Source organism: Diceros bicornis, chromosome 34 (genome assembly GCF_020826845.1).
Source record: "Diceros bicornis minor isolate mBicDic1 chromosome 34, mDicBic1.mat.cur, whole genome shotgun sequence".
NCBI lineage: Eukaryota > Metazoa > Chordata > Mammalia > Perissodactyla > Rhinocerotidae > Diceros > Diceros bicornis.
In genome coordinates, this window is record NC_080773.1 from 10,020,642 (window position 1) to 10,032,864 (window position 12,223).

A 12,223-nucleotide genomic window follows, 5' to 3' on the forward strand; every position below is an offset into this window, starting at 1 on the left:
ATGGAGTCTGAAACGGTATGTATCAACACTTTGGTGACACATAGTTGCTGACAACGCTGCCCAGAAACCTGCGTGCCTTCCCTTTGAGAGGAAGCAAAGCGCCTTCCCCCGGCTCAGAGCCGCAGAACGCCTTCACCGGGACTTGGAAGGAAGAGGGGATGCCCCCCACGCCGCGCGCGGAGGGCCAGACTCCCCTTACCCAGAGCGCTCTGCGCAGAGCGGCGGCAGCGCTGATCCAATGAAGGCTCAGGAGAGGGGCAGTTCCGTGTTTGGCGCGAAAGATAGGGGCGGGACTTCCGGTCTCACTTTGCGGGGGTGTCATTTTGGCTGGTTTGGGGGTCGTTCGCCAGATCAGAAACTCCGGAGAGTTAGGTCGGGTCTGAGGCAACTGGAGGCGGAAAGCTCGAGAGGAAGCTTTGTCCTCACTGCACAGAGGTAAATCTGAGGCTCGGAGGGGTGCCACCTGGGGTGATCCTGCGTCAGAGCTGGGGTGGAGTCTTTGGTGCCCCCTTCTCCACCCTGGTCGCCCGCCGCTCCTGTCACTGTCTGCCCACAGGCTCAGATCTCGGCGGCCTCACTGATGGAGCCAACACAAGTTGGTTCTGAGTCCTTCCGGGCCCTCACCCGCCCCACCCCCACTTTTGAATCCTAAAGCCCGAAATTGGGGGATCGGATCCCCTGTTCGGATCCCTGCAGCCTAGGCCCAAGTGTCCAGCACGGTGGAGACGCTCATAGGTGATGTCCCCGTTTCTGAAAGGCAGGGTGTTATAAGCAGAGGGATCAGCATGTGCAAAGGCTTGGCGGGGTACTGGTCCTGGAGTATTTGGGAAACGTGAGGTCCATGTTGCGTCTGTACAGAGCGAAGTGTGAAAAGGAGTCCTGCCTGCCATGGAGAAGGTGTACCTAAGGTCTGACAGCGCTTGGAACCATGGAGGCTTGTGAACAGAGGAGGGACACGGTTTGAGTTAGGGTTTTTTTGTGAGGAAGATCGGCCCTGAGCTAACATCTGACAATCCTCCTCTTTTTGCTGAGGAAGACTGGCCCTGGGCTAACATCCATGCCCATCTTCCTCTACTTTATATGGGATGCCGCCACACCATGGCTTGACAAGTGGTGCATCTGTGCGCGCCCAGGATCCGAACCTGCGAACCCCGGGCCGCTGCAGCAGAGCACACGCACTTAACCGCTTGTGCCACCGGGCCAGCCCCAAGTTAGGGTTTTTAAAGTTTCCCAAAAGCTTCTCAGAGTAAGAACAACCTGGAAAAGAAGTGATGAGGACAGTGAGGCACAGGGCAGTTGAGTCCTTGTTCAGTGACACAGCTGGTAAGAGGCATTACTGAGGACTGAGGTACAGAGGTTATACAGTCAGCCCAGGGTCGTCTGGTTCCAGAGCTAGGCAGGGATACAAGGGAGGCCTGGGCCCATGAAGCCCTTCCATGGTTGCCTGTTTCTCACAGCCTCCCTCTTCCTGCAGGTTCCATGGATACAGAAGGGCTTAAGGACCCTGCACAGGTCAGTGGATCCTCACCAGTCCCCCAACGCCCACCCACACACATGGTCTCTGGGATTGTGATGCTCTGGGACTCAGTCTGCCACTCTCCTAGCCCGTTGGCCTGGGGACTCTTGAGAAACCCCAAGTCCATGGTCCTGAGTCTAGGCCAAGGTTTATATGGACTAATTTTTATGTCTGGCAGCCAATGGAAAGAGGTGTGGAAGGTTATCCTAGGCAGAGGTACCAGTGTGTCCAAATGCTTGAAGGTGAGGCTGAGCTGGGAGTGTCCAGAGAACCACATGTCTCTTTCTTTTCTGGTGGTCAGGAGAGTAAGGATTGGGCCTGAAATGGCAGCCTGAGAAATTGGATGTTTTCCTGGAGGTGATGGGAACAATGAGGTTATGTGACCCAGGTCTTAACAGCCTCTCTCTGGCTGCAGAGTGCAGAACAGATTTTGGGAGAGAGGAGGAGGCAGGAAGACCAGGGATGAGGCTACTGCAGTAGTCCAGGTGGGCATTGGCGGTGACTGGACCAGTGTGGGGGCCATGGGAGTGGAAGAAGTGGTTGGATTCTGGATCTGCTTTTTAAGTATAGCTGACTGGATTTTCTAATGTTGAGGGTGAGAGTGAAAAAGGTAGGAGTCAGGGATTACCCTGAGGTCTTGGAAGGAAGAAAAGAAAGTTGGCAGTAATTTCCAGTGGGAATATCGGGAGTTTTGTTTGGGCCATGTTAAGAATGTGAGATGTTTCAGAGAACACTGAGTGAAGGCATCAAGTTGCAGCTGGACACAAAGGTCTGGAACTGTGGGGAGTGGTTCAGGAGAGACATCCAGAAGGTGGTGGCTAGTCTGTGTATCCAAAAGGAGGTGGAGCTGTGGGTCACCTTAGGAGGAGGAATCTTCAGGCCATGGTGGTAATGCTATTGGCAGGCCAGGAAGGGGAGCATGGGGGCCCAGAACTGAGTCTCTTGCTTCGGCATCTGGTTAGGGGTGGTGGGCATCACAAGCACAATTGAGGAAGAGAACTGACCATGAAGGGGGGTGTGGGGAGAGGATGGTCTGGCAGGTGGCCAAGGCTTCCAAGGGAAGAGTAGACATTGAGACAGATGCAGAGGCCTATGTGTAATTGAGGAAATAGTGACACGGAGGCTGGGGTGGGTTCCTATTCGCATCTCTGTGGAATTCCCAGGACTTTTTGGTGCCCCTGGAGTGTTTCAGTGAGGCTGGTGGATTAGCTCAGGGGAAAATGTGGTTATCTGGTAGAGTCACTAGGCTGGGGGCGGGGAGCTCTGGGGCAAGGCTTTTTTTGAGGGTTAGGTTGAGAGAGGGAGGTTGTGACTAGTGAGGGGACAGCCAGTGTAACACAAGTGGAAGAGGACCGGTGGGATCTGAAGTCTGCGTATGGTTCTGAGTGGCTGAGGTTGACACAAGCAGCTGAGCGAAGAAGTGAGGCTTTTGTAGCAGGATTCAAGGCTGCCCCTGGCAGTGGGAGCATTGGAGGTCTGGAGTCGTACTGAATCCTGTTTGAATTTGCGAAACACAATCTTGATGCCGTGTGGTGAGTAACACACGAGGAGGCCACAGAGAGATTTATGGCATGGGGCAGGAAGGTGGTGGGGGCTGTGGGGTCTGGAGATATGAGAGGGGTACAGTCTGAACAATGATGTGCCCATGGAGGGGGAGTATGAACTGACATCGCCATGGCCCTGGTATTGGTGACTTCGGAATGAAGGGTGGGCCCAAGTTTGGTTGTGTTCAGGAGGCACCATCTGAGAGACTTCCTGGGAATTGCCTGGCAGGATGGGTGGAGCTCTGCATGGCAGGCCTGGAGCTTAAATGGCATCTATATACCCCCCTGCCTGATGTTGCTGAGGGCCAGACACAGTAATTAATGGGGCCAGGATCGGGGAGCAGGCGCAAATGGCACCAGGGTCCAATACCTCATCTGAGTTGTGGAGCTTGGGACAAGTATGAGCATGGGGTGGATTTGTGGGGAGATGGTTGGGGGTCCTCGGGAAGGAGGCTGTTCATGGTTTTATCTCTCCTCATCATGGCAGGGCAGTGTAACCTTTGAGGATGTGGCCGTGTGCTTCTCCTTGGAGGAGTGGGCTCTCCTTGATGAGGCCCAGAAACTCCTATACTGCGATGTGATGCTGGAGAACTTTGCACTTGTGGCCTCTCTGGGTAAGACCATCACACTTGCCCCAGTACCTTGGGCTGGGCTCTGCCTTTCCACTTTTCCCCAGGGACAGAGCTGGCCTTCTCACCTCAGGACCTTGGGCACTGCTTCCTTCCCCACTTCCCTGGGTTCCTAGGGCTGAGCTGTTTGCACTGCCCTGTGCTCTTCCCATGCAGCCCCAGTCCCTGCTGCCCAGAGCCTTGCAGGGAAGGAGTCAGAAGTCTTGCAGCCAGCCTTTTGGATCCCACCTTGCTTTCCTCTTCTCGGCCAGGTGACCTCTTTGCCCCAGCTTCTGCTGCCTTCCTCTAGCTGACGTGTTCCCATATCTGCCTATGCTAGGAATTGCAGTCACTGATGTGTCACTACTTATGTGGCCTTGGGCTGTTCTTGCACGTTCTTCTTCTGAGGTTCTTTTTGTACTATTTAATTTTCTTTCCTGTGGTCTGTCACTCTGACTTGCTCTGGGCCAGTGCTGGCCACTCACCTGTCCAGTCTTTCCCTTAGAACTTGCATCATCCAGGTACTGTGTTCAGCTGGGGGTAGGAGGGAGAGCAGTGGGTGCTTCTCAGAGTCGACATGATTCCAGCTACACAAAATAGGCTCAGAGGGCCCTACCCTTATTGAGTAGCAGGTGAGAGGGCATGACATCAGGGCTGTGCTCAAATCATACCATGAATCTGTCCTGTTTCCACTACTGTTTTGGTGCCAATGCCAGTGGCTACACTTCATTTCTACTTTCTCTTGCCCATTCTCAACACTTTGCCGACTTGTCATTTCTACTCTGACTTTCAGCCCAGGGCTGATCCTCGACTCTCTGGATTCCACATCTCATCCAGTCTTCTCCACTCTCCCTCTCGCGGTGTTCTCTACCATTGGCCTATGCGTATTGTGTTGTGAGGTGTGCACATGTCCTCACATAGTCTTTGATCATGAGCTACTCTGTCGCAATTGGGTTTTCTTGGGCCTGGACACACCTTTCTGCACAGCAGTCATGTGTCATCAGCAGACAAGACAGCTGCTCAAAACCATTCAGAGTGAGTGGTAGACCCATCTCTCCTCTTTGTGCTGCACCCCGTCCTTTTGTCCTTCACTTGGTCCTTCATTGTGTCCTGCATTCCCCCCATGCTGTGACCTTGGACTTTGTGAGTTCTGTGGACTCACTCACTGGTATATCAGATGCACGTTTGTGATGGCGTTACCTTCCCACCAAAGTTAATTGCATTTCACCTGCATTTCTTTTGTTTTCAGGTCACCGTGAATTGAGAGATGAGGAGACACTTCCTGAGCAGAAAGTTTTTATGGAAGAACTGTCGCAGGTCAGGACTCCCAAAGCAGGTCCCTTTCCCCAGAACGCCCACCCCTGTGAGACATGTGTCTCAGTTTTGACAGACATTTTACACTTGGCTTAGGATAGGGTCACACGTCCCTGGCAGAAATCATACACTTACAGGGCATGTGGGAAACAATTCTTTCAGTATAAACCTTCATCAGAAGCAGCACAGTAGAGAGAAACCTTTCAGAAGGGATGTGGCAGGGCCTTGTTTGTGAAGAGCTGCGATGACCATATACTGAGGAATTCCTTTACCTGTGACAAACTTGGGAAGTGCTTGTTGGTCAGTTTGGACCTCCTCCAGCACCAGGCCACTTACAACAGGAGAAGCCACACAGCGGCACTGAGTGCAGAGCAGCCATTCACAGTAGGAACAGTCATTAGAAGTGTGACAAATGCAAGAAAACATTCAACCCCAAACACACACCTTTTCAGCACTAGAGAGTCTACACTGGAGAAAGAACTTATGAGTTCCATAAAAGTAGGGAAGTGTTCAGCTGCACATACAGACCTGTTCTCACTGGTGAATTCACACTGGAGAAAGGCCTTATTAATGCAGTGAATATGGGAAATTCTTTAGCCAAAACTCCAACCTTGTTGAACACCAGAAAATTCATACCAGAGAAAGATCTTATGAATGCAGCTAATGTGGAAAATTCTCTAACCACAACTCCAGCCTCATTCAACACCAGAGAGTTCACAGTAGGGCAAGGCCTTGAAAGTTCAGAAAATGTAGGAAATTCTTTATTCAAAACTTCAGCCTTATTGTACAAAAGAGAAATCACACTGGAGAAAGGCGAGAGTGGGAAAGCTACAGCCTTATTAAATATCGGAAAGTTCATGTTGGAGTAAGACCTTATGAGTGTAAGAAATGTGGGGGATTCTTTAGCCAAAGTATCTACATTATTCACTTCTTCAGCACTGAAGATTTCATGCTAGGAAACGGCCTCATGAAGTGCAGCAAATCTGCAGAAGCATTCAGTTCAGGGTCTACTTTGATTTATCACTGAAAGCTTGTCTGAAACGAATATGGGAAAACCTTTAGCCGAAGGTCTATTCTTGTTCCACATGAGAAAGTCCACGGTGGAGAGAGGTGTTACAAGTGCCATGAATGTGGGAAAGCCTTCAGTCAGAGGTCTTCTCAGATTCAGCACCAAATATTCACCCAGATAGGCTTTTTGAGTGTAGTGAATTAAGAAAATCTTCCGAAGGTCTAACCTCATTTGGCACCAGAAAAGCCCACGCTGTAGAAAGACCTTCTGAGTGTACTGAATGTAGGAAGGCCGTCAGCTGATAGTCTTACCTAATTGGGCACCAGAAGATTCACATGGGCCAGTCACCTTAGATATATAAGGAATGTGTAATCTCCTTGTTCAGTATAACAACGCTGGAGGAGAGCCTTTGTGAGGAACACATCTGCCTGAAGTTGAATCTTATATATCTGAACATCCACAGTGAGGAAATTCTCCCTAAGTCCCAAGTTTGTGGGAAGCTTTCAGGAGCAGTTTCTAGTCTACCCAGGGCCCTTGCCAGATTTATGTCACTGCAAGGTTTTGTTATAGAAGCCATATCACCTTTACTACCTAGCAGGTCCCCATAGTGGCCAGTTTCAAGCTGCCAGCATCATGTCACTGAATATGCAATGAGAAAAGATGCATGGTAGCACATCATTATACTCTTTTTCAACCATACTGATAAAGTTTCTGTAAATAAACCCAAGAACATAGATAAATATAAAATGATTAGGAAGGACAAAGTTTGAGTATTAGTACCTTTGGTTTTTTAACAGCTTTATTGAGGTATAATTGACTTAAAATAAACTGCACATAGAGCATAAAGTTTGATATTTTCTTATTGAGGTAACATAGGTTTACAACATTATATAAATTTCAAGTATAAAATCATTATATTTCAACTTCTGTGTACACTAATCATGTTCACCACAAATATCCCCCTTTACCCTTTCATCCTCCTCCCACTGCCCTTCCCCTCTGGTAACCGCCCATCTGTTCTCTGTATCCATGTGTTTGTTTGTTACTGTTTTTTTTATCTTCCATATATGAGTAAAATCATATAGTATTTGTCTTTCTCCCTCTGACTTATTTCACTTAGCGTAATACCCTTAAGGTCCATCCATGTTATCACAGATGGCAAGATTTCATCTTTTTTATGGCTGAGTAGTATTCCATTGTGTATATATATCACATTTTCTTTATCCAGTCATTCATTGATGGACACTTACATTGTTTCCAAGTCTTGGCTATTGCAGATAATGCTGCAATGCACATAAGGGTGCATATATCTTTTCAAATTAGTGTTTTCATGTTCTTTGGATAAATACCCAGAAGTAGAATAGCTGAATCATATGATAGTTCTATTTTTAATTTTTTGAGGAATCTCCATACTGTTTTCCATAGTGGCTGCACCAGTTTACCTTCCCACCACATCCTTTTTCTCCACATCCTCTCCAACACTTGTTATTTCTTGTCTTTTTGATAATAGCTATTCTGATGGGTGTGAGGTGATATCTCATTGTGGTTTTGATTTGAATTTCCCTAATAACTAGTAATGTTGAACATCTTTTCATGTACCTGTTGGCCATCTGTATATCTTCTTTGGAAAAATGTCTATTCAGATCCTCTGCCCATTTTTTAATGGGATTATTTGTTTTGTTGTTGTTGAGTTGTATGAGTTCCTTATATATTTTGAATATTAACCTCTTGGTGGGTATATGATTTGCAAACGTCTTCTCGCAATTGGTAGGTTGTCTTTTTGTTTTTTGATGGTTTCCTTTTCCATGCAGAAGCTTTTTAGTTTGATGTAGTCCCATTTGTTTGTTTTTTCTTTTGTTTCCCTTGTGTGAGGAGACATATCAAAAATATATTGCTAAGACTAATGTCATAGAGTGTACTCCCTATGGTTTCTTTTAGGAGTTTTTTGGTTTCAGTTGTTGTATTCAAGTCTTTAATCCATTTTGAGTTAATTTTTGTGTATGGTGTACAATAGTGGTCTGCTTTCATTCTTTAGCATGCGGCTGTCCAGTCTTCCCAGCACCATTTATTGAAGAGATTTTCCTTTCTCCATTGTATGTGGTTGGCTCCTTTGTTCAAAATTAGCTGTCCATAGATGTGTGGGTTTATTTCTGGGCTCTCAGTTCCGTTCCATTGATCTAGGGGTCTGTTTTTGTGACAGTACCATGCTGTTTTGATTACTATAGCTTTGTAGTATATTTGAAATCAGGGAGTGTGATACCTTCAGTTTTGTTCTTTTTCATCAGGATTGCTTTGGCTATTTGGGGTCTTTTGTTGTTCCATATAAATTTTAGGATTCTTTGTTCTAATTTCCATGAAAAATGTCATTAAGATTTTGATAGGGATTGCGTTGAATCTGTAGATTGCTTTAGGTAATATGGACATTTTAACTATGTTAATTCTTCCGATCCATGAACATGGAATATCTTTCCATTTCTTTGTGTCTTCTTTGATTTCTTTCAAAAATGTCTTACAGTTTTCAGTGTACAGGTCTTTCAACTTCTTGATTAAATTTATTCCTAGGTATTTTATTCTTTTTGTTGCAATCGTAAATGGGGTTGTATTCTTGATTTCTCTTTCTGCTATTTCTTTGTTAGTGTGTAGAAACACAACTGACTTTTGTGTGTTGATTTTGTATCCTGCAACTTTACTGTATTTGTTTATTACTTCTAATAGGTTTTTGGTGGCTTCTTTAGGTTTTTCTACATATAAAATCATATCATCTGCAAATAGTGACAGTTTTACTTCTTCCTTTCCAATTTGGATCTGTTCTATTTCTTTTTCTTGCCTAATTGCACTGGCTAGGAGTTCCAGTAATATTTGAAGAAGAGTGGTAAGAATGGGCATCCTTGTCTTGTTCCTGTTCTCAGGGGGTTAGCTTTCAGTTTTTTACCATTGAGTATGATGTTAATTATGGGTTTGTCATATATGGCTTTTATTATGTTGAGGTATTTTCCTTCTACACCCATTTTATTGAGAGTTTTGTCATAAATCTATGCTGAATCTTGGCAAATGCTTCCTCTGCATCTATTGAGATGATCCTGTGATTTTTATTCTTCATTTTGTTAATGTGGTGTATCACATTGATTGATTTGCATATGTTGATCTTGCATCCCTGGAATAAATCCCACTTGATTGTGGTGTATGATCCTTTAATGTATTGTTGTATTTGATTTGATAGTATTGTGTTGAGGAGTTTTGCATTTATGTTCGTCAGTGATATTGGCCTGTAATTTTCCTTTTTTGCATTGTCCTTGTCTGGTTTTGGTATCAGGGTAATGTTGGCCTCATAAGATGAGTTAAGAAGTGTTCCCTCCTCTTTAATGTTTTGGAATAGTTTGAGAAGGATAGGTATTAAATCTTCTTTGGTTGTTTTGTAGAATTCACCAGAGAAGCTGTCTGTCCACTTTTGTTTTGGGGAGGTTTTTGATTACTGTTTCAGTCTCTTTACCAGTGATCAGTCTATTCATATTCACATTGCTTGTAAGGCAGGTCTAGTGGTGATGAAGTCCTTCAGCTTTTGTTTGTCTGGGAAAGCCTTTATTTCTCCTTCATATGTGAAGATTAACTTTTCTGGAGAGGGTATTCTTGGCTGACAGTTTTTCTTTCAATATTTTGAATGTATCTTTCCACTCTCTTCTGGTGTGTAGTGTTTCTGCTGAGAAATCTGCTGATAGCCTAATTAGAGTCCCCTTATAGGTTTTTGTCTTTTTTCCCGTGGCTAAATTGGTTTTTGACAGTTTTATTATCATGTGTCTTGGAGAAGGTCTTTTTGCATCGAGGTAATTGGGTGTTCTATTAGCTTCATGGATTTGTATATCCAGTTCCTTTCCCAGGTTTGGGAAGTTCTCAGCTATTATTTCTTTAAATAAGCTCTCTGCTCCCTTCTCTTCTCCTTCTGGGACACCCGTTATCCTTCTGTTCCCCTTTCTAATGGAGTCAAATAATTCTTGTAGAATTTCTACATTTTTTTTGTCTTAGTTCTCTCTCCTCTTCTACCTGCATTATTCTAGGTTTCTCTCTTTGAGCTCACTAATTCTCACTTCCATATCATCTGCTCTGTTTCCAGTGCTTTCCACTGCATTCTTCATCTCATTTATTGTGTTCTTCAGCTCCAGAATTTCTGTTTGATTCTTTTTTAGAGTTTTGATCTCTTTGATAAAGTATTTCTTCTCTTCATTGATTTTATTCCTGAGCTAATTGAACTGTCTTTCTGAGTTTTCTTGTAGCTCACTGAGTTTCTTCATGACAGCTATTTTGAATTCCTTATTAGATCACAGTCTTCCAGGACTTTATGTTTGGTTTCTGGAGAACTGTTATTTTCTTTTTGTGATGCTATGTTACCATGCTTGCTGAGTTATTACTCTATCAGAGCATTAGTTGTAGGAAACATGTTTCTTATTTAGGGGTAGCTTTGTTTTGATTCAAACTTTTCAACCGCTTAGAGATTAGAAGCCTTTCTCTTGTTTTCAGTAGGTGGTGCTATAGTGCTAGTTTTTGGTTTCTTTTACCTGAGCTGCCTCTGAGTATATTTGAGGGTCTGCACATTGTACCCTCCACGGCCTCTATTCTGGGTATCACTAGTACTTTCATCATCGCCACCTGCACTTCTGGGGGTCACTAGTGCCTTGCTGTTGTCATTGTGGTTGCTGGCTTTGCCATGGAGGGCACAGGGATGGCTGATGCCTCAGCCGCTCTGGAGATCACCTGAATCGGAAACTGCCACCATGGCAGGGGGAGAGGGAGGGTGAGGAGGGAGCTGGGTTCTCAGGTCACCATCTCAGCTGTTGCCTGTTACCTTGTGACTGCAGATGCCACTGCAGTTGGGATGTAGGAGTCCTCTGCGCACCTCTGCTGCTGCTACCAGGCTTTGAGCCATGGCAGGGGGCTCGGGATCATGGGGTTTTGCCTCCGCTGCTGCTCTGCTTCCCATGGCTGCAAGTGCCACCACGGCTGGCTGACTAGAATCACACATGTGCCTCCACTGCTGTCCACTGAGTTGTCTGGGGTTGGAGACAGCTGGCTCAGCCACCTCTGCCAGCGATCCAGGATCCCGGGTTCTGCCTGTGCTATTCCCTCGTTTAGCCTCCTCTGTGTGCTCTAATCCACCCACCTTCATAGGTACCAATTTGTGGATCTCTCTGGTGTTCTGGTGTGTTGGGCAATGTAGTCCTTGTCGGGTTATGGATGTTTTACTAGCTGTAGATTGAAGAGGAGAAACAGGGCTGGCCCTGTGGCTTAGCAGTTAATTGTGCGTGCTCCGCTACTGGCGGCCCGGGTTCGGATCCCGGGCGCACACCGACGCACCGCTTCTCTGGCTATGCTGAGGCCACGTCCCACATACAGCAACTAGAAGGATGTGCAACTATGACAGACAACTATCTACTGGGGCTTTGGGGGAAAAAATAAATAAATAAATAAATAAAATTATATCAAGAGGAGAGACAAAGGGATCCCTTTCTCACTGCCATGATGATGACGTCTCCCAGTTTGATATTTTTGATACATGCTCACACTCCTGAAACCAAAATATTTCTTCCAACTCATTTTAATCCATCCTTATTAACAGAAAATTATTACTACAGGGATATATTTTCCCTTTTGTAATGGATATTTTCAAATATATATATATATATGAAACTGGAAAGGACTGTGTTTATGAAGCCCCAGTCTTCCATTATTTATCATTTCATGGCCATTCTTGATTCATCTATCCCCATGCTCATTACTGGGTTACTTATAATCATACACGTATCATTTAATTCATAACCTCTTCATAATGCATTTCCAAATTGTAAGGGCTCTTTATCACACAAAATAAAAATACTTTAAAATATCATAAAATATTTTACCAGTGCTCAGTTTTCTCACTTGTTTCCAAAATATATTTGTTACCAAAATGACTTTGGTATCCACGTGACTTTTAGTAGGCATGTCTCATAGGTCTCTTAACCTATAGCTACTATCTACTTCCTTCTTATTCTTATTTATTTGTTGAAATTGCTAGGTTTCTTGTCCACTATAATTGCTCTCATTCTAGATTTGGCTTCTTGCACTTTTCCGATTTAACATGCTTACCCTTCTCCCATCTTTCCTGTAAACTAAATATTGATGAGATGGATAATTGGGGCCAGCTCCTGGCAGACAGGTGTGTAATGGTAGCACTTGGAGATATAAAGATATGACAGATGTG

At 45.1% G+C, this 12,223-nt stretch overlaps 1 protein-coding gene across 1 annotated transcript in view; it reads left to right on the plus strand.

Moving 5' to 3' along the window:
* The first annotated feature begins 366 nt into the window (after nt 1-366).
* Nucleotides 367-12,223, plus strand: part of LOC131396749 (zinc finger protein 211-like) — a 34,315-nt gene continuing 22,458 nt past the window's right edge. Inside the window, exons 1-4 of the mRNA XM_058529119.1 lie at nt 367-435; nt 1,475-1,512; nt 3,548-3,674; nt 4,918-4,985. Of these exons, the coding sequence (XP_058385102.1) occupies nt 1,480-1,512; nt 3,548-3,674; nt 4,918-4,985 (228 nt within the window). The 5' untranslated portion in view covers nt 367-435; nt 1,475-1,479. The remainder of the gene's footprint in view (nt 436-1,474; nt 1,513-3,547; nt 3,675-4,917; nt 4,986-12,223) is intronic.